Source organism: Sminthopsis crassicaudata, chromosome 3 (assembly GCF_048593235.1).
Source record: "Sminthopsis crassicaudata isolate SCR6 chromosome 3, ASM4859323v1, whole genome shotgun sequence".
Classification (NCBI taxonomy): Eukaryota; Metazoa; Chordata; class Mammalia; order Dasyuromorphia; family Dasyuridae; genus Sminthopsis; species Sminthopsis crassicaudata.
The window spans coordinates 555,181,491-555,203,521 of record NC_133619.1 but is presented as its reverse complement, the minus strand read 5'-3'; the positions used below and the strand labels follow the sequence as shown (position 1 = coordinate 555,203,521).

Sequence of the window (22,031 nt, the reverse complement as noted above, 5' to 3'; positions counted from 1 at the left end):
TCCTCTGAATCTGTAGGTGTTACCTCTTATACCTCCTACATCCCCCACTTTTCTAGTTTTAGGAACCTGGGGCCATCTAGAAAACTGCATCCCTGAAACTATCATGGGCACCACATGCTGCTTATTCATTCAGAATTCTGTCATTACTTTTAGGATATGGACTAGGTAACACAATTTATTCAGAGAAGTCAATCAGCAGCGAGATAGCAAGAATGCATTAATGAAGCTATATTAATTGAGGATTTTACCCAAGTGTGACTCCTGGTTCTAACTCATGCATAATTCTTCTGCAATATGGATTTTGTGCTTTCTTTAGCTAGTAAAGAATGACCTATTTGGTAGGGTTGATTTTTTATTACATGAAAAGATGTGAATTCATTGCTCCCAGACGTCTGGCTGAGTCCCAAACATCAACATATATAGGCAGGGAGAAATGCTCCTTATTAGAACATTTTACGCAACACCCCGCTTCTTGTTAAGGATTGTCTCAAAGCTCTCTGCAATGGAAGCAGAGTTGGCTCTTTCTTTATTGGATTGTTTTCTATAAACTAGCATACCTTTTAAGGGGGCTAAATAAGTGGAGCCAGAAGCTTCATCTCCATCATTTCTCTCTCTTTAGAATACCTCTCTCTTTAGAACATCATTTTTTTTCCCAAAAAAGATTTAGTTAGTATATTTTCAAGCAAAAGCCCTAAGTTTGGAATCAGAAAACTTGCAAACATACCCCTCCTCCCATTTGCTGCCTAAGTAACTGTGGGTCATTTTCTTCAACTATAAGAAAGGAGGTTGTGTTAGATGATGGATAATGACCCTTTGAACTTGTCTTATGAGTTTTTAGAATGAAGATGATACTTCTACAAAGGCTTAGGGAAAGCTTATGATTGGTAGCCCCAGACACTTACCAATAATGTGACTCCAGGCATGCCATTTAAACTTTATGTGGCTCATTTTCCTCAACCATCAAATGGGGATAATAATATCTACATTCCAGAATTATAAGAATAGAATGACATAAAATTTGTAAAACATTTAGCACAATGCCTGGCACAGAGTAGATGCTTAATAAATGCTTATTCTCCCTTTCCCATTCTAAGGGTAGGAGATTATGATCCATTCCAACTCATCTCTTTACAGAAATAATTTTTTTCTCTTATTTCTAGGCAAATTAAAAGAAAAAATATATATAATTTTATAAATTTTCAGAAAATTGTCCTTTATACTTTATTATCATCATAATTTTTAACTAAGGAAACTGAGCCTCAGTGTAATTGGTCTATTATAATACAACTCTCAACTATAACATATGTCCATAGCCAGGTATAGTGACTTTAAATTTGCCACTCAGTTCTATAATGAATAATTCTCTTACTTCAGGGCAAAGTGAGAACAGATGGGATAATCTTGGTGAAACACTTTGGCCTTTGGCACAAAAGGGCCTTTATGGGATGCCATTCAGTGGCATGGAAACCCAGACCTCTGGTTAAGAATACTGACTACTATAAGTGTAAATCCTGCTATGAGTTGAAACAGCTTCTGAGCAAGACAATACGGGATAGAGAAAACCAAACTATTTATCACGTGGCAACTTAGCCAGGGATGGAGAGGAAGCATTCATTTGGTAGCATCTTATTTTACTTAATTATTCCCACTCTAAACTCAATTGTCTCTACATGCTCAGGGTAGCAGTTCTATCAGTGCCCTCCAAATTTTAGAATCTGCAGCAAAGCCCCAACTGATTTGTCCTGGTTATAGAAGTGCCAGTGCACCATCCTCACATGACACTAAGGTGCTTATTACCTTTTATTTCAAGCAATTAGATATCAATTGATTATAAAATTTGCACAAGGCTCTGTGTTGAATTCTGTGAGGAATTCTAAAATACTAGATGTGGTCTTTGATCTTGAAATTACTTGAAGAGATAAGAAATCTGTGTGTGAAAAGCATCAACATGAAGGAATATATAGCACTTCTTTAAAGTTCAGAATAAAAAAGAATTCACTATGAGCTTCTCTTAGTATGGGGGAAAAAGTCTCTCTATCTTTGATTTCCAGTTCTCTTGTCATTTACTCCCAAGAATGGGTATTGATCTTATATTGTGCCATCTCAAATAAGACTTGGACCATTCATCTTCCAGTAATTCAGATAACAGAAATATATTTCCCCATAACAACTAATTCATATATAATACAACCACATAATTAGTCATTTGGGCTCCTGAAGCAAGCATTACCAAAAAAAGAAAATAAACTTTTAATGGTATGGAAGGCCACCTGATGAATATAGATATGTTCAAAGCCTTGGCAGAATATTTGGATGAAGGAATATACAGAAGTCTAGGACACTTTGATTAGAGACTCAGGAATATTACAAAATAACATCTATGGTAGAGGGAGCAAGGTGGGACAGAAATAGGGTCAAGCTATCTGGGAAGTAACTGATAAGGGCTGTGAACGAAAGGGAGTGGGGAGAAGGACACTATCTGATAAATAGATTATCAGGCAAGTTACTATTTTAAATAACTATTCTCATTAACAATGAGGTGTCAATTTCAATCATTTCTACCTCCTGAAGTAAAAACTTTCTGCACCCAGTTTTGACATCTTGAAGTGAACTTTGGCTCCATCTGTACTATAATCTTGAGGACTGCTCTACTAGTTAAGTATCACAATAACAATTCAGTGTTGAAGCTGAATGGAAAGGAGTAAAAGGGATGTGTGTTTTAGTGTGTGCATGCACACACAATATGCATGTATGTATACACACATGTACAAATGCTCTCACACATGTGCCTATCCTATATGCATGCACACCTGCACATGTGTATATGTACACACATCTAAGCTGTATGCATATATGTGTTTATAACTACATGTATGTACACCTGCACATATATATGTATATATATAATCTGTATGAACATATATATAAACATATATATATATTTAAACACAAACACATGTATATGTAGATAAATGACTTTTTTTTTTTTTTAAGAATGGAACCCAGCTTACCTTATTCTCTTTTTACTTATACTTTTTACTTCCTTGACCATTTTTAAACAATAAAATGAAATGAAAATAGTGGGCCCAGGGAATTTTCCAGTTCCTTCTGGTTTTAGAGATGGAATCTAAGAGTTCCTAGGAGACTTGCTTCATTTAATCTGCTGAATTCACTGGGTCCTTAAAACAACTTAAAATTAAGGTGCTTACCAATGCTTCTCATCTAACTCCCACTCAGATCAAACTCTTTTTATTAGCACTCAATGAATTTTCTTCCAGTCTCTGGCCGAAAGTTACAGTTGAGCAGATTTCAAAATTGTTTCATCCTGTTTTTTCTCTTAAGAACAAATGGTACTGTCCCTGAGCAAAGGTTTGACTAGTAGAAGAATTTCCTCAGTGGGAGGAAAAAAAAAAAAAAAGAAAGAAGGGACTGGTTTTCAGCATGTATGATGTATCTCAGAAACCTGGCTTATACCCTGTGGTGAGCAAAATCCATGTAGAGAGGCTTGACTTGAGTGCACATGATTTGGAATTGGTAATATGCAATTGTTTCTTTCCTTAGGATAGTATTTCTTGACTGGGTTCCATGATCCTTTTCTGTCTAAATCTGATAACTATATTTCAAAATAATTGTTTTCATTTATTATCTTGTGTATACCTAGTAAAAACATCATTCTGAAAACGGATTCATAGGCTTCACATACTGCCAAAGGGCTGTATGACCAAAAAATAGTGTTTTGAAACCCTAGAAATAAGAAATGAATAATGGGCAACTAAGTTACAAAGTGACAAATTTAGGACTGAATAAAAGGGGGAATTTCTTAACAATTGGAGACATTTGAAAGTAGAATAGATTCCCTTGGGACATAGTAGATTTGTTTTTGCCAGACAAGAGCTTACTAAGTTTTCAAGATAAGAAAGGATGGCCATAATTGGGAATGTGATAGGAAGTATTCCTTTTGGTTACGAGTTAGCTAGATGGTCCCAAGGTCCCTTCTGAGTCTTTAATACTTTTTTTTTTAATTTGGTTTGGTTAAAAATTTTTTTAGGTTTTTATTAATTTTTTTTCTTTATATATGTGTATACACACACAGATAAATTTATTTTATATTTAAATAAGGGGAAAAATAGCATTGCCATGTGTACAACAGAACATAAGATGGCATTCAAAATATAAAACAACACATTTCCATTTCAAGAAAGCATAAATAATAAATACCACTCATTGTATTCAGAGTTGTCCATCTTTCCTTTCTTTTTATGTAGGTTTTTTTTTTTGTTCTTTGCTGTGTACTTTTACTGTTCTTTTCTTTCCCCTTCCTTCCCATCCTTCCCCAAGAAGGCTATAGTGAAGCACATACACTTATCTGTCTATCTACCTTTCTATCTATATCTATCTATTCATGCACACCCATATATATGTACATACACATACATAGACATATATAAATATACCCAGGTATACACATGGATAACACATGCATGTACATAGATATCTATAATGGCGCACACACTCACAGAACACATATATGCACATACACATATTTGTTCTTTTATTTATATGCATCTATGTAAGGCCATTTTATAATTGTTTATCCTCTATTTCTCTGAAAGTAGATAACATCTTCCTTCATAATACCAAATCTTTCCACATTTTTTTAACTCTACCAGCTCATGATTTCCTATACTACAGCAGTATTCCAAACTTATACTATCTGGATATTTAAATATTCTAAAATAATATTGATTAATGTGCCTGACATATAGTATAGTTTCCCTATATTTCTCTCAATTATATCTACACACACACACACACACACACACACACACACATACACACACACATATTTCTGTCTTTAATCCATTCCCTGTAAGAGTAGGGTTCCAGAATTACTAGCCCTCCTCCCCAAGCTAATACTCTTGTGTCAGTTCTCATAGTTCATTGGTATAAGATCATTATTCTTTTTACTCTTTTCTATATGGTTTTTGCTTTTTAGAATCATATCCTACTTATCTTTACCCCAATCATTTTTTGAACTACCCAACCACTAATGACAGTCATAGAGAGTTTGTATTTTTTCTATATAAATATAAACATAAACAGGTTGAAATTATTGAATCCTTTGTAATGTCTTTGATTTTTAACCTTATATTTCTCTTAGCTCTTGTATGTCAAATTTTCTATCAGTTCTAGTGCTTTTGCAGCAATATTCTGAAAGCCTGAAATTCATAAAATATCTTTTTTTTAAATCAGGATTTTGCTTCATTTTTCTTGATATGATATTTTGGTTTGCTCTTCGAAATATAAGTGTTCTGAGATCTGCCATTTTTTAGTGTAGCAGCTGCTAGGTCTTCTGCGATTCTAATTGTGGCTTCTAATTTGAATCTTTTTTTCTAGTTGCTTATAATATTTTCTTTGACCTGAGGGCTTCAGAATTTGGATATAATATTTTTTAGGGTTTCCTCATAGGATCTTTTGAATCTATGTTTGGATTCTTCCTTCACCATTCATTTAACAAAATTGTAACATCTTGTAATTAAAATTACCCTTAGTTCTGGGTTATGGAGGATAGTGTCTCTGGTTTCAGATCCTCCTCCTTCAGCTCTCTTCTCTCTCCTGGAAAGGAAACCAAAAACTCTACTCAACTATAAGTGACCACAGCTAGCAGTGCCCCTGCCCCACGGTTTTTGCATTCACTAGGGGTGTGCTGGTTCATTCTCATCCAAATCTGTATCTTGGCAATGCAATTGGGTCTGATGTCCTTTATCAGCAGAGGTTCCATCAATATTCACCTACTTAGATGTTCTACTCCCCAGAAAGATGAAAATTCTCATGGCTGGGATCCAGTCTCCCCCCCCCCAACCCAGATAGCCCCAAAGACATGGTCCAAATCTTTATTCTGGGATTTTTCTTCAGATCTTGGGTGGTCAAAAGAGGATCATTGTTCTGCCCCAGCTCTTTCTTATTCTTTACTCACTTTACATTTCCTTGAGGTGCTGTTTTGTTTTGCACTTGGGAAAACTATAGAGAGCTTAGAATTTTCTGACCAATTCTGCCATATCTTCCCAGAATCGTCTCATCTTCTCTCTCTGTGTGTCTTTGTCTGTCTCTGTCTCTGTCTCTCTGTCTGTCTGTCTCTCTCTCACACACACACACACACATTCTGTGATTCTATTGGGAAACTCTTAAAGGGATAGTGAGGATATTTTTATTACAATCATTATAATGATTGGCCTTATCCAACAAAAGTGAAAAAAGAAAAGGAATAAGCAATGCTCCAAGTATTGTGCTAAGTAGTTTATATAGATAATAAAATTCTTATTACCAAAAGAAGTTCTGCTCTCTTAGGTCTTGTCTTTAACTCTATATTCCTATTGATATATAATACACTGATATTATACTTTATTATCAGATATTGATGGATTATTTTATGTTTAATGGAGTAGCTAGATGGCATAATAGAATGAAAGTCTAAAGTGAGGAAGACTCATCTTTCTGAATTCAAATATGGCCCCAGATGTTTGTAAGCTGTGTGATCCTGAGCAAGTCACTTAACTCTGTATGCCTCAATTTCCTCATCTGTAAAATGAGTTGGAAAAGGAAATGGCAAGTTACTTTAGTATCTTTGCCCAGAAAACCAAAATGAAATGATGAAGAGTTGGAAATGACTGAAAACTACTGAAAAATTAAAACGAATTCCCTAATCATCATAATATGACCAAACAAGTGGACTTCTAAGATACACTGAGTTTAGGTGTGGCCTCAAATGAACGGGAATCTGTTCAGTAAATCAGCATGTACAATCTGCTAAATTTGGCCAGTAAGGAGGTTCCAGCATTGTTACTATGGAAACTTAATTTTTCTCCTTTCTTGGGAAAGAATTTTCCTCTAAATCTAGAGATCTTAAGGGGGAGGGGAAGAAAGAAGGCCCTACTACCAAAAAGCTTGTAAAAATGTGCCCAGAAATTCTAGGCTTTTATCATCTGCAAAATTTATAATCCAATTTAATAATAATGATAAGTCTTTTGAGTATTTGAACATATATTTTCATTGCTATAAATATCATAAAATAAAGCATTTATCAATCTCATGAAACTAAAAAAAAAAATTGCCTTTAAAGTATGATTGGGTTATTATCCAGGTATTTGATCGCTTGAGCCCACCATAGACAGAAAGATTTTAATGCCAATCACTTTGTAGTGATTGGACTTAATAACATAGATTAAAATATCACTATATGTTAGCAAGGGCTTAATTCTAAATTCTTCCATTTATACCTGTTCTTATGAACAATAATAAACAGAATCCTTGAAAACCAGGAAAATCCCTAATAGAAAGTTATAAGGAGAGGAAGACAGATAAAATTTTCCCTTTTCTACCAGCCAGAGCTGTTAAAATAAAAAAAATTGGTGCGGGGCTACTTCAGAAGACACTTTCTGTCATTAGAGGTCACAAAGCAAAGGCTGAATGACAATTTTTCAAAGAAGTTATGGTGAAGATAGATATTATTGATAGAAGTGATGCTAGATAATCTCAGAAATCCTTTAAATCTGAGATTCTATGATAGTTTGAATCCAGTCTAAATGGATTTATAAGATCTCTTTCAGCACTCCCCACAGAAAGAACAACTGAAAGGATTAGTTTACTGGGGAGGAACTGCCAAATAGATAAAGTAGAAAGCTGGGATTAAAAAAAAAAAAAGAAGAACCTTTGACATCATAGTTTTGTCCTCTCATATATCTATGTGATGGCTATAGTCAAAATTCAAATTTTTAAATTTCTTTTTTTTTTAATTCATTTTTCCAAATTATCCCCTCCCTCCCTCCACTCCCTCCCCCCAATGGCAGGTAATCCCATACATTTTACATGTGTTACAATATAACCTAGATACAATATATGTGTGTAAATACCATTTTCTTGTTGCACATTAATTATTAGCTTCCGAAGGTATAAGTAACCTGGGTAGATAGACAGTAGTGCTAACAATTTACATTCGCTTCCCAGTGTTCCTTCTCTGGATGTAGTTATTTCTGTCCATCCTTGACTGGAAGTGAGTTGGATCTTCTTTATGTTGAAGATTTCCACTTCCATCAGAATACATCCTCATACAGTATTGTTGTTGAAGTGTATAGTGATCTTCTGGTTGTGCTCATTTCACTCAGCAACAGTTGATTTAAGTCTCTCCAAGGCTCTCTGTATTCCTCCTGCTGGTCATTTCTTACAGAGCAATAATATTCCATAACCTTCATATACCACAATTTACCCAACCATTCTCCAATTGATGGACATCCATTCAACTTCCAGTTTCTAGCTACAACAAAAAGAGCTGCCACAAACATTTTGGCACACACAGGTCCCTTTCCACTCTTTAGTATTTCTTTGGGATATAATCCCAATAACAGCAATGCTGGGTCAAAGGGTATGCACAGTTTGACAACTTTTTGGGCATAGTTCCAAATTGCTCTCCAGAATGGCTGGATTCTTTCACAACTCCACCAACAATGTATCAGTGTCCCAGTTTTCCCACATCCCCTCCAACATTCATCATTATTTGTTCCTGTCATCTTAGCCAATCTAACAGGTGTATAGTGGTATCTCAGAGTTGTCTCAAATTTTTAAATTTCAATGGTCCAGTTTAAGGCATAGTATTAGAATGAGAGTTCAGAGGAACTGGGTCCAAATCATGCCTCTGATATTTACTAGATTTGTGAGCTGGGAAAAGCTCATTAATTTGCATTGATTTGCATCAAGTGACTCCATAGGACTTATCAACTATGTTGTATCTTGATTGTCATCTGTATCAAGGATTCTCACATCTATCAAAGCATTAATCCTTGACACATTATTGTTTATGAAAAAATTAAGGTAGATAGACAAGCTAAATTCTTGATTCCTGATAAAGCAATTCCTCACCACAAACCATATGTGTTAAAATAGAATGTTTATGTATTGGAGAATAGTCTAGTAATAAATTGGAAATAAGTGGGTAGGTGATGGATAAATTATTTAATTAGTGATTCCTCTTTAAGACAAAAATTGACTTTTTCCTACAGAAAAAAATGTCAGTTAACTTTCTAGGAAAGAATAGGAATTTTTAATTTTATGATATCTCCTCTAACTCAAACCTTTATTTTAGAGGAAAAAATACTTATAATGAATTTCACAGGATATACAAAAAATTTTATGGGTATCTTTTATTTTATATGAACTTTATTTCCTAATATGTACTATTATCTTTTACCTACTTAGAAAGCCACTTCTTAGGCTAAAAAATAAAAAAAGGAGGAAAAAAATCACATCAAGATGAATCTCCATAACAAGACCAACAGTTTATTTAGATTTCCACACACATGGTTTCTTATATTTGTACTGAAGGATAGAAAGCTCCTTCTTGTATCTTTTTCATCTGGGTCCAGCTTGTCCTTTATAATCGTACAACACTGAGTCTTTTAAAATTATTTTTCTTTCCATTTATAATGCTATATCATCGTATAATTGTCCTGTTTCTGTTTACTTGACTTTACATAAATTCATGTGAGCATTCCTATATGTCTTAGAATACTTCATATCTATAATTTTTATAGTGAAGTAATATTCCATTAGTTCATGTACAACCAAAATTTGGTTAGACATTTATCAATCAATGCATATCTGCTAGATTTCTAATTCTTTACTACTATAAAATGTGTTGTTATGGATATTTTAGTTTATATTGGATCTTTCTGTCTTCTTCTGTAGGTCATATATTTAGCAATGAGATTTCTAAATATGGACATTTTAGTCAGTCAATTAGCATGATTCCAAATTACTTTTGATCAATTCACATTTCTATCATCAGGGCATTAATGTCACTATATTTCTACCTCCTTTCCAGCATTGTCTATCACCATCTCTTAGCAGTTTTACCCATTTTCTGAGAATTGGGTGAAATCTTAAAGTTTTTTTTTTTAATTTGTATTTTTCTCCTCATGGTCTCTGATTCAGTAACTTTGGCTTTCCTCTTGCTGCATGGACAAAACATTCTATCTCTTGGTTCAGTATGTTCTTTAAGTATTTCTCATGCCTAAAATACTCTTTCCTCCCTCAGTTCTGCCAATTACCATCTCTGGTTTCCTTCAGATCATAAATAAACCCTACTTTCTAAAAGAATACTTTGCTAGTCTTTATTTTTATTGACTTCCTAATGTTGATTATTTCTTATATTATTTCCTGTACATAATTCTTTGCAGTTGTTACCATTAGATTGTGAACTTCTCAAGGACAGAAACCATCCTTTATCTTTCTTTGTTTCCCCAGGTTTTTCACAGTACCTGGAACATAGTAGGTACTTTATAAATAACTAACTGACTAATTATTAAATATTTGAAATAATAATATAATTGTTACTAACACAATTCTTCTTTTGAGCAACATTTATAAAATTAAATTAAATTAAAACGATTTGTCCCAAATAAAAAAAATGATCATTTACCCATTAGGGACACATCAGTTTTTTAATAACTGCCAACTAAAAGTAATTTTTAATGTTTTCAATATTTGTCCTTTTTAGTCTACATGTTTTCTAGTTCATCCTACTTCAAATTCCCTTGATTATACTCATAATTCAAATTCTAATATTTGTGTATTTCAAATATTTATTTATCACACAGCCTCAGAAACCCATCAATTCATTCAAATCAACCATATATTGATCTCTAAGAACTCTAGGCAACTCCAGGAAAAAAAAATGCTGATAGTACCTAACACAAAGCGGGCATAATCTTCTAGACATCTGTCACTCTGAGGACCTAAGAGGACAATGGCCAACCATTACTGACTTACAAGGAACCTATATTTAATTAAGAGAAGGGATTAAAGAATAAAGAAGTAGCACACATGCCAATAAATAATGTGCAAATTAACACAGAAAAATATTTTGGTAACTGGAAGATGAATCAGGCCCTGTGAACAGTGAAACATTTCATGTAGAAGATACTTGAGTTGAATATAAAGGAAGAGGAGGATTCCAAGAAGCAGAGATGAGGAAGGAAATGCATCACCAAATGGTAACCCTTTTATCTGCCTGCTATCCTATTTTTCTGGATATTGGGATCAGTAATTTCTGAAAGATCAATATAGATTCAGTGCAGGTCTTCTTCTTTTTCTCCCTATATATATATAGCATTCAACCCTGCTGGCCATTTTCTCCTGCTGAATATAATATCTTCTTTGAGTTTTCATAACACTATACTCTCTTGGTTTTTTCCTCTAATCTATCTGGACACATCAGACTTTTTGGCTAATTCTTTATTCATGACCTGCCTCCCAACAATAGGTTTCCCTTAAGGCTTTGTCCTGAACTATCTACACCCACAGTCTCTTTGATCTCATTAATAATCATCTCTATGCAGATAGATAATAAATCTATTTCTCCATCCCTCCTCTTCCTCCTGAGCACCAGACAAGTGTCAACATCTGCTTGTTAGACATATCTGGACAGATAACTCAAACTCAACATATATAAAACAGAAATCATTTTATTTCCCCCACCACACATGGCTATTCATAGAAACTAGTTTTGTAGTTTCATAAATATAAAATGTTTCACCAATCTAGGTTATTTGATTACTAATTCTTTATTTAGTGCCCCCAGTATTACACACTGCCAACAACTTTTTTGTAACTTATAATCATCAAGAGTTTTCTAGAATGCTTAGAGGTCATTTGACTTACCCAAAGTCACATAGTCTATATGTACCAGAAGCACAATTTGAATTAAATTCAGGTTCTACTTCTGAAACCAGATCTCTACCTACTGTGCAAAACTACTTCTCTGCTTCATGGTTTAACTATAAATAAATTATATTATAAATTAATAATCATACATTAATTTGTAAATTGTAAATAAACCAATTTAATTAGCAATTCTGCTTCATAATTTCTTTGTCTCTTGATAGCATCACCATCATTCTATATGTATTTCTATCACTATGAATACATAATGGGGATACATCTAATATGCTGGATGAAGGAAAGAAACAAAGAAAGAAGGGAAGGCAGGAAACAAGGAAGGAAGGAAGAAAACAAATATTTATTAAGCACATATTTTGTCTCAGGTACTGTGTAAACATTTTACAAATATTGTCTCAGTTCCTCTCAACAATCCTAAAAGGTAGATGGTAGTGTAGTCTTCAGTTTATACTTAGGTAAATTGAGGCAAACAAAGGTTTAAGTAACTTATTCAGACTCTCATAGCCAGGTGGTTGTGTGATGATTCACAGTGTCTTTCAGAATGTGCACATGTGAATTTGTATCTTTTACACTGTCTTAGTTAACCTGTCATTCAGTAAACATTTATTAAGCTCTTAGATTCCAGGCAAAGCACATTCCCTGCTTTGGGGATACAAAGAAATGCAAAAATGTGCTTCTTTTTCTGAAGAGGGTCAAAATCGAATGGAAAGTGAAAGTGTAAGTTATTATATAAATTATGTACAGTTGTAAATTACCATATACATAATTCAGCATGCAGATCTTGGTATATGAGAAAGCAATTGGATTTTATACAAATGGTGGGAGTCATCAAGGTATAGCACAATATGAATATAATAATGGGGATGGATTATAAAAATTATAGACAGAACTAGAGAGCACCTCATTAATCACCTCTCCAAGCATTTTACAATAATGAGGAGATGCAGGGAGACTGTGACTTATCTAAACTCTTATGTGACTTATCTAAAATCTATGAGTCTCCTTCTGTTTATAGCCCCATCATATTGTTCAAATTAGATTTCTAGTTCCTAGAGGGCAGGAACTCTGGTTTTCTAAATTATTTTGTACAGTGCCCAAGACATTAGAAAATGTAAGTTCTTTTCATAATACATTCAAGCAATAATACGGGTAATAAATGGGTTTGGAGTAATAGGATAGGGGATTAAATCCTAGCTCTGACTCTTGTTTTCTATCTGCATGACCTTATAGAGATACCTTGACTTCTCTCATTTTTGAGTTCTTCATCTTTAAATGAAAGGATAGAATTAGATGACCTGGAAGGTCCCTTCCATCTCATAAACTGGATCCTTAATGATCCTATGTGCTTAAGTACTATTTGTACCTGTGGTAAACCATTCCAAGCTTGATCTGATCAGCACAATCTAACTTGACTCTAATATAGTAATGTCATTTTGGCTCTTTTCAGAGAAGGAAAGACAACAACAATATGCTTAAGTGCCTTTTATGTTGAAGTACTGTGTTAGACTTTGGGTGCACAAAGATAGTGTTCAGAACTTTCCCTTTAGAAAGTATTAATTCCATTTCCAACATTTCCCTCTGTTAGCCTAGGGGAGAAAGAGTGAAATGAAGAAAGGGAGATATAATTCTCTGAACTGAGTATGGGTTTCCTGAGGGCATTTCTATGATTTTTTTTAGGAATTAACAATGAGTATCATTAAGAAAAAAGCAGCAAGGTATAATGGATTGAGAGTCATCACACATTGGGTTCAATTGTTGCCTCTGATACATGAAGGCTCTGTGACTCTGGGCAAGTCTCAGTAGCTTAAGAAATTTGATTGCTAAATGGAATCAGTATGCTTTGGTAGAAGGAATTTCCTCATCAAGGATCTTTCTATAACAATGAAATCAGAAGGCTACTCTCTCCATCCCTCCCAAAATTAATAAAATAAACTTACTGATGTCATTTGTTCTTCCTTATTTGTTTTATCAATTTCCTTAGTGGCTTTCCATATTTCAGTCTTTCTATTTTTCTTAAGTCGCTGATTGGAGTAATACCAGCTTGACTTGCCATTGTCTCAGTACCTTCTGCTTTGGTTTGCATATTTATTCAATTTACATATATTTTACATATCATTCATTTCATAAAATTCAAATAATACCAGAAAAAATGCTAATTGCATCAGGAGCAATTCTTAAATGACATAAACCAAAATAGTCTTACATACATGAACGACACAAAACATAAAATCATTTAACCCAGTTCTTACCCTCATAATAACTTATTTTCTCTATAATATTATGTCACCAGATGGTTCATTTCGATCTTCAGAGGTTAATGTCTGTTAGATTTCAGTCTATATTTTCACATGTATTATTTGCATCTCTTTAAGAATGCAAATCCTTGATTTCTTTGTTTCTTGTGTATTATTCAATGACTCACATTTATAGAGCTCTTTAAGATTTACAACAACAACAATAAAAACCTTCTTCATACTATGTTTGAGATGTGGATCATGAAAGTGGGGTATTTTGCATATTTTATATATAAAGAAACTGAGTCTCAAAAAGAGGAAATTTTTTTCTCTAGAAAACAGCTAAGTCATTGGTTCAGTATTTATACTCCTTTAAAATAACTGCAAATCCAGTGCTCATTGTAATTATATCTCTCTTCTTTGCCTCTAGGAATCCCTAACTTCCTTCAAGGATCAGGTAGAATTTCACTTTATACTTGATATTTTCTGGTTTAAATTTTTTACTATTCCTTCAAATTCATAAAAATTAATTATAAAATTATTTAGTATTTGCTTATATGTGTGTGGAATATTTCTCCACAGTGCAATATAAGTTTAGGGCCTATTTAATTTTTGTACATTTATTCATATATATACTTGTATTCATATGGTATAGATGTTGGCACATCTTAGATTTTTAAAGCTAGTTCAACTGTTTGTCTCAGTTTACTCATGTGTAAAATGAAGAATAGAAATAGCAAATTATTTTAGTATCTTTGCCAAGAAAACTCCCAAAATAGGTCACAAAGAATTGGACATAACTGAATATGGCTAAACAATTGGCCATAAACTCATATTTTGGAGATTTGGTTTCCCTATGATTTAAGTTGTATTTACCTTGAAATGAAATGTAATATGATTTCAAATATTACTATAGCTAAGTTACTTTCAACTATAGATTGAAGAAGTTAGATTAGATAGACTCTGTGGGTCTAGCTCCAATTTTTATTGTCCTATTTTATTCCTCCCACTAGACCCTGAGCTTCTTGTGAGGAAAACTGTTTGATTTTTAGCTATATATTAAATCAGTGTCTAGTGAATTTGCTTGACCCACAATGAGTTCTTAATTAATGCATGTCAACTCATTGATTGAGTAGAACCCAACTAAACCTCTTGGTCCAGTAACCAGTGCAAATTACTGGGAGATTTATGAACTTCTACCACTTCTCCCCCAACTATGTTCTGGGGGAGTATGAAGGTGACTTTAGAAGTTTGAGTCTATCTGCTGTAACTACATTCACTTAAAGAAGTTATCCAATCATCAGCATCACATACTCTCAGTAGCCCAAGTGTAACCAAAGGAGAAGAGAGACAAAGAAAGAAATTCTTTCTTTAAGAAATAATTAGGAAGGAGAACAAAGTATGTCTGTGTGTATTCAGGCATGATACATGTCAGTAGAAGTATTATATCAGTTTTAAGTGTGTCAGGAATCAGGGTTGTCACTACTTTGCTATTAATCTAACTTGAATTCAACGCTATATTTTAAGATTCTGGGTCCCTTATCATTGTCTCTTGCTGACATTCCAGTTTTGCTAGCTCTGGGGCCAAGTGTTCTGACTTCATTCTTCTCTCAGCACATTTGTCTGATGATTCATGAAATCATATTCATTGATTTTATTGCTTTCTCCTCACATGATGCTGATTAAGAACTGGATATAGGTGAGATAGAGAGCAACTCAGTCTGCCTCTCTGCCAGCTAGTGGAGGAGGAGCCACCTAGGGGAACCAATAGGAAAGAGTGACAAGAGAACCTGAATCTCTCTTTGTATTTAGGAAGTGTGTCCACATGTGGAAACAATATCAGATGAGGAGGGTGGGAAGAAACTGGGAATATTTGGCCTGGAGAAGAGTAGATACTGAAACACATCTATCACTAATCTATCAATAATAGTTATTTTCAAATATTTCAAGAATTATCAGGTATAAGAAGTATTAACTGTTCAGAGGTCAGGTAATTCAAACTCTCCCAGTTTAAATCCCACAAAAAGAAAATTTCTTTTTTTTCCTTTTTTCTTTTTTTTTTTTTCTTTCTTTCTTTTTTTTTTTTCCTGAATCAGTTGGGATTGAGCCCTGATCTAGACTACATGTTCTTTCCACTGAACTTTAACCCAAAGTTTAAGTCTAAGAATTTTGGGTCTAAACTGCAGAAAATTGAAGATCACTTGAGGGAAAATCTTCCTAAGGAGTAGAGCTGCTCAAATCCAATTTGGGATGATATGGAAGGTAGCAGTTTCCCTTCATTTTAGGTCTTTAAGAGAAGGGTGATTACTTTTGTGTCATATTGTACAAGGGAATTTTTTTTCTGCTAAGCTTTGCATAAGATGGCTCTGAGATTCTGTGTTGTCTAAATAATAATACCTAAAATCATATTATAGATAGAAGGGGAAGCTAGGTGGTACAATGGTACAATGGGAGCTTAATGGGCTTGGAATCTTCCATGAGATCAAAATTGGCTTCAGAAATGTATTACCTATGTGACCTTGACCAACTCACTTAACTCTTACTGCCTCAGTCTTTTATCTTTAAAATGAGCTGGAGAATGAAAGGACAAATCACTCCAGTATCTTTGCCAAAATAACCTCAAATGGGGCCTAGAGAGTGAGATGTAACTGAAAAATGACAACAAAAATTATGTTCAGCTTAATTTTAAATAAAAAAATATAATAGGGAAACCAGGTAACATTCTAGTGAGTATCTAAATGAACATGAATTTATCTGAGGTTACTCCTTGATTTCTTTATTATGTGATTGATTTCATCAGTATAGGAAACTCCAGTTAAAGTACCTACTAATGCAAATCAACATGATCTTTGTAGTTTGTCATTTCAGAAAACTGAGAATGTGTATTGAGAGGTTAAGTGATTTCTCCAGTAAGATGCCCAGTAGGTGTCATTGGCAACCCTTGAACCCAAATCTTCCCAACTTTGAGCACAGCTTTCTATCTGTGACTAAGTGACATTTACTAGTTGAAATGATATAAGATAAAAAATAAAAGGTAAAAACAAAATCTAACAGTTCCATGTATTCAGATGTGGGCACTTGAGTAGCAATTGCATTTCTTTGGTTACTTTATTTTATATAATAGTTGTCTGAAAATTATGTTTAATACCACTTAAATTAAATTCACAGATGGATTTTTTTTTCAGTTTCTTTTACTGCTCCATCAGTCTGATTACCCCGATCATGGTTTGGTTCTACCAAGTCTTAATCCTAAAATCCCATTTCTTTAATTATTTTCCCTCTTAGTAAATATATGCATGCATTCCTGTACATTTGATTGAAGAAAACTTAATTGAGAAGATGCCTAAATCTTATCTATCCCAGCTTTTATTCTAAATCTTTTTTGAATGTCTTTACTTTTTTAAATTTAAAAGTAAATATAAAATAAGAAAAAACAATAAGAAAGAGAAAAAGAAAATATAATTTCAAATTTCCATCTTTCTACTGGAGATCTCTTCTCAAATGACTAGAACCACAAATTGTATATTTCATGTTGAACTCATAATCTTTCTGTCTAAATGTGCTTTAAATCCAATTGTCTTTATTTACCTCAATTTATACTATCCTACAATTTGGCCTATTTGAATTTTTTTGAGTTGTATTTATCTCCAGATCTAATCACTTGCCATATTCTTTTAGTTGGTCTCTGTAATACATCTCTCATATATACTATCTCATCTCCACTTAACCCTGGCTAATTTGGGACTTCATCCCTTTTTTCCTAGATTACTGTAATAGCACCTTAACTCATCTCCCGGCCACCATATATCTCTTTTCTAACCCATCTTTTACATCATTGCCAAAATGATTGTTCTAGTACTATAAGTCTGACCACAGCATCCCAACTGTGTCTGATACATAGTAAGAATTTCATAAGTATTTCTTAACTGCCTATTAGCTCCTTAACAGAAACTGTATTATGTTTTATTTTTATAACCCTAGTGTTATACTATTACTCATTTTAAACATTTAATACATATTTGTTGAATTAAATCAAATGATTAACATGGAAATTAACTTCAAAAAGTTTCTGAAACCGTAGAGTTATAGATTATTAGTCCTAAACCTTTCATTTTCCAAATGTAGAAACAGGCCCTGAACATGGAAATCATTTGCCTAAGCAGCAAAAGTGAGATTAGAACTCAGAGCTTCTTACTTTTCATCTATTGTTTTTCTCTATTGCACCAAATATATTTTCATATTACATATCCAAAGTTTCCAAATTACATATTACATTATAGACTGACAATCATTCCATTCAATGAAAACTATCCTCTATACAGTTATCAATGATCTCTTAATTGTACAATCTAATTGATTTTTTCAACCTTTTATCTTTCTTGGACCTTGCAACTTTTGACATTATTGACCAGCTTTTGCTCCTGATGATTTCTGAATCTCTCTAGAGTTTCATGACACAGATTTTCTCTGTTCATCACTACCTATCTGAAAAATCTGCTTCTCTGAATGATCATCCATTTCATGGCCACTAACAATTGATATGTTGACAAGACTCTGTCCTGGATCCTCTTCTCTTTGCATTTCATTATTTGGCAATCTCATCATTTTCTGTGGAATCAATTAATATCTCTGAGCAGATAACTAAGAGATTTATATATCCAATTCTAGTTTCTCTCCTGAATTCTAAATTCTTATGATGAATTACCTATAGACAGTTTAGATAGGATTTTCACGGATATTTCAAATTCAACACATCCAAAAGAAAACTCATTGTCCTTCCTCCCAAACTGTTCTTTCTTTAGATTTTTTTATATTATGCAAAAGGTCCATCATACTAATTACCTAGGTTTCTAATCTCAGACATCTCCCATGACTCCTCATTCCCATTCATTCTACATATTCAATCAGTTGCCAATCAGTTGTATATGTACAATATTTCTCTCATATCTCCCCTTCTCTCTATTCATATAGCCACAATCTTAGCTCAGATTCTTATCACCTCTTGCCTTGACTGTTACAATAGCTGCCCAACTGAGGTCATCCTTACTCTAATGCATCCATCGCACACTCAACCAAAGTGATTTTTGTGAAGTTCAAGTTTATCCACATTATTACATCCCTACTCAGTAAACTCCAGCAACACCATGTTCTTGTTAGAATCAAATGTAAATTCCTCCAGTTGACATTTAAAACCTATCTTTATAGTATCAAACTTGTTAAATTATACTCCATGGATGTACTCCCTCCTAACTTCTTAGAATCCTTCAAGATTCAAGATTCAGCGTTGCTGTCATCTTCCTATAGTAAGTAAGCCTTGTTTAATCCTGCTCCTTTCCCCCTACATACTTGTTAGTTACCTGTTCCTCCTCAAATTTAATGGAGTTTATTTATTGATCTAGATACTATAGTTCCAATATATTGTATATTCATTGAAAGAAAGGATTGTATTTAATTTTTCTTTTCATCCCTAATGCCTAGTATGCTATAGTACACACAATAGATTCTTAATAAGTGTTTGTATAATTGAATTCAATGAGAAACTGGGGCTATTTTATCTAAGAGAAAGAATTTTTATATATGCCAAAAGCCTAGAATATCCCTGCATATTCACTATGCAATAATTTATATTCATAGTGCTGACCCTGAGTCATCAAGAAAAGGAAAAATATGCACAGTATACTCTGCTCAAGAAGACAAGGAAATATGTAATACTTATAAGAAAGATTTACCTCCCACGTACAGAATATTTGGGTGCTTGGAATGGATAAAGTCTCAAGTGTAGAGAAAATGTCATTATTTGGAATGATTCATTATGTAAATGTCCCCAAAGAGCTGAAGTTTCCTTTATATGTCCATATGGGAATTTTTTTCCACTAATGCAAAACCCAATCTCAACATATCTTCATAAATATAGCTTAAAGGAAGCAGAAAGGACCGTAAACTTGCCTGCAGTCTCACAGGTATTGAGGGTCAGAGAAGATATTGGAACTCACATTTTTCTGACACCAAGTTCATCTCTTTAGGCATTATATAGTGCCTTGTGAGCATAAAAGATTTGCTTGAAATAATATTAAATTTGTTATTTTTAAAAACTGAACAATATAATTTCATGTAAGTCTGCGTTTAATATTCACTCAGACTTAAATGGCATGTTATAGTTTACAATGTGTTTTCCTCATTATAACGCCATGAAATAGGTCCATGTAATAGCTCACCTTCCAATAGCTTTTTAATATTTTATCTGATAAATTTTCCCCATTGCTTATCTTTGTCTCCTTCCTATATCTCTCCTTTGTTCACTGAGAGGGTAAAAAGAGCACCATAAGAAGGAAGACACTGACTTTCTACCTTTTAAATTGACAAAGTCCTTCCTTACAAAAATCCTGCATATATGAAAGAGAAAAACCCCCACAGATTCATAGATTTAGAGCTGTATGGACCTTACAAATTAATTTTATTTAAATTTTTCATTCTATTGATGGGGAAACTGAGGTCCAGAGAGTAGTAGCAATTCATATTGCCATAGTCCTTTCACATTTTATTTTATTTTTTGAATTAATAAACATTTACTTTCTCTTCTGGGATGTTAGGTGACATAGCAGATAGAGCACAGAGCATAGAATCAGGAAGTCTTGAGTTAAAATCTGACCTCAAATATTTACTAGTTATGTGATTCTGGGCAGGTTACTTAACCCTATTCAGAGTTAAATGATGTGGAGAAGTAAATGGCAAACTTTTCCAAGAAAAACCCAAATGGGATCCTGAAGACTGAAAAATATCAAATTTTTCCTTCCTACCCACATTGGGGGAGGGAAGAAGAAAAAATCCTTATAACAGGAAAGAATTAAACTTTCCATCCTTTAAGTTTTACAAAATGATTTTCTCTCTTAAACAATCCTATAAAGAAGGTATCATTGTCCCTTTTAAACAAATGGTTCACCTGTCAGAGAGTTTACATGTTATACACAGAGATTTTAGGTGCTATCCTTCTAGTCACAGAGTTGAGTGAGGGAAAGAGAATTTGTTCTCTACCTTCTGTGTGTAACCACAATGCTCTTCACATTACAGTGGCTTGGCTATTCACACACACACACACACACACACACACACACACACACACACTTTTATAACCATTAATTAGTGAGTTCTGTACTACAATATTCTATCACCTTTTATATTTTAACAACATAATAATAAAAAGAAACTCAAGATACTGAACAGCTTGCCTCAGGATAGTTTACAGAAACACAAAGCCAAAACTGGATTTGGAGCTCAGAGCTCTTGAGACTAACTCATTGTCAGGCCATGAGACCACAGGACCTTCTTAATATTATTTTAGAAGAATAGATGTTGCACTCCTTGATGAATCTGTGGGTCCCTTTCCTTTTCTGTGCATCTTTGGAGAGTCAACTACACATTGTCCAGTGTTTGTGAGACAAGTGGGAATGACCTTAGTTTGAATGTGATCTTATTAAAGGTCCCCTTCAGGTATTTATTTCCAACTACAGAAACAGGTATGGCATCACACTCTCATCATCATCATCATAATCCATGCTTCATATAGCATATTTAAAATTTTTTGTCTTCAAAAAATTATAAATTAAAAAAATGTGTTTTCTTATCTCACTCTAGAAACAGAGCAGCCACCTACTGACCAATACTACTTCTGATTGTCATGGGAGTTCTAATCTGCTTCACTTCTGATCTGATCCCATTTGTCTATCTTTAGACAACCTAAATGTCCCACCCCATCCCACATCTCCTGATCAGGGGTTCACCATATTAGTGATGAATTCAGAGTGGACACTCAATTGGATTAATCCTTTGCAGCTTCAAACTCCTGTACTCAGAAATCAATCAACCTTAGCCTCCAGAAATTTGGGATTACAGTCATGTGACATTTTACCCAGGAAATAAGGTTTTAATTCTATAGCAGTTTATTTATTTTTATTTTTAAATTTTATTTATTTATTTATTTACAAAGCATAGGTAATTTTTCCAATATTGACCCTTGTATAACCTTGTGTTCCAAATTTTCCCCTTTTTCTCTCCATCCCTCCTCTAGCT

General features: G+C 33.6%; 1 protein-coding gene across 18 annotated transcripts in view; it reads left to right on the top strand.

Annotated features, from left to right (window-relative positions):
• The window catches only part of DLG2 (discs large MAGUK scaffold protein 2), a 2,604,243-nt gene that overhangs the window by 911,248 nt on the left and 1,670,964 nt on the right, over window positions 1-22,031 (top strand). For 12 of the 18 annotated variants that reach the window (XM_074304592.1, XM_074304594.1, XM_074304586.1 and 9 more), the window contains one exon: window positions 14,395-14,421. The exons of the other annotated variants lie outside the window; for them this stretch is intronic. In XM_074304592.1, coding sequence (XP_074160693.1) covers window positions 14,395-14,421 — 27 coding nt within the window. The remainder of the gene's footprint in view (window positions 1-14,394; window positions 14,422-22,031) is intronic. 18 annotated transcript variants of the gene reach the window in all.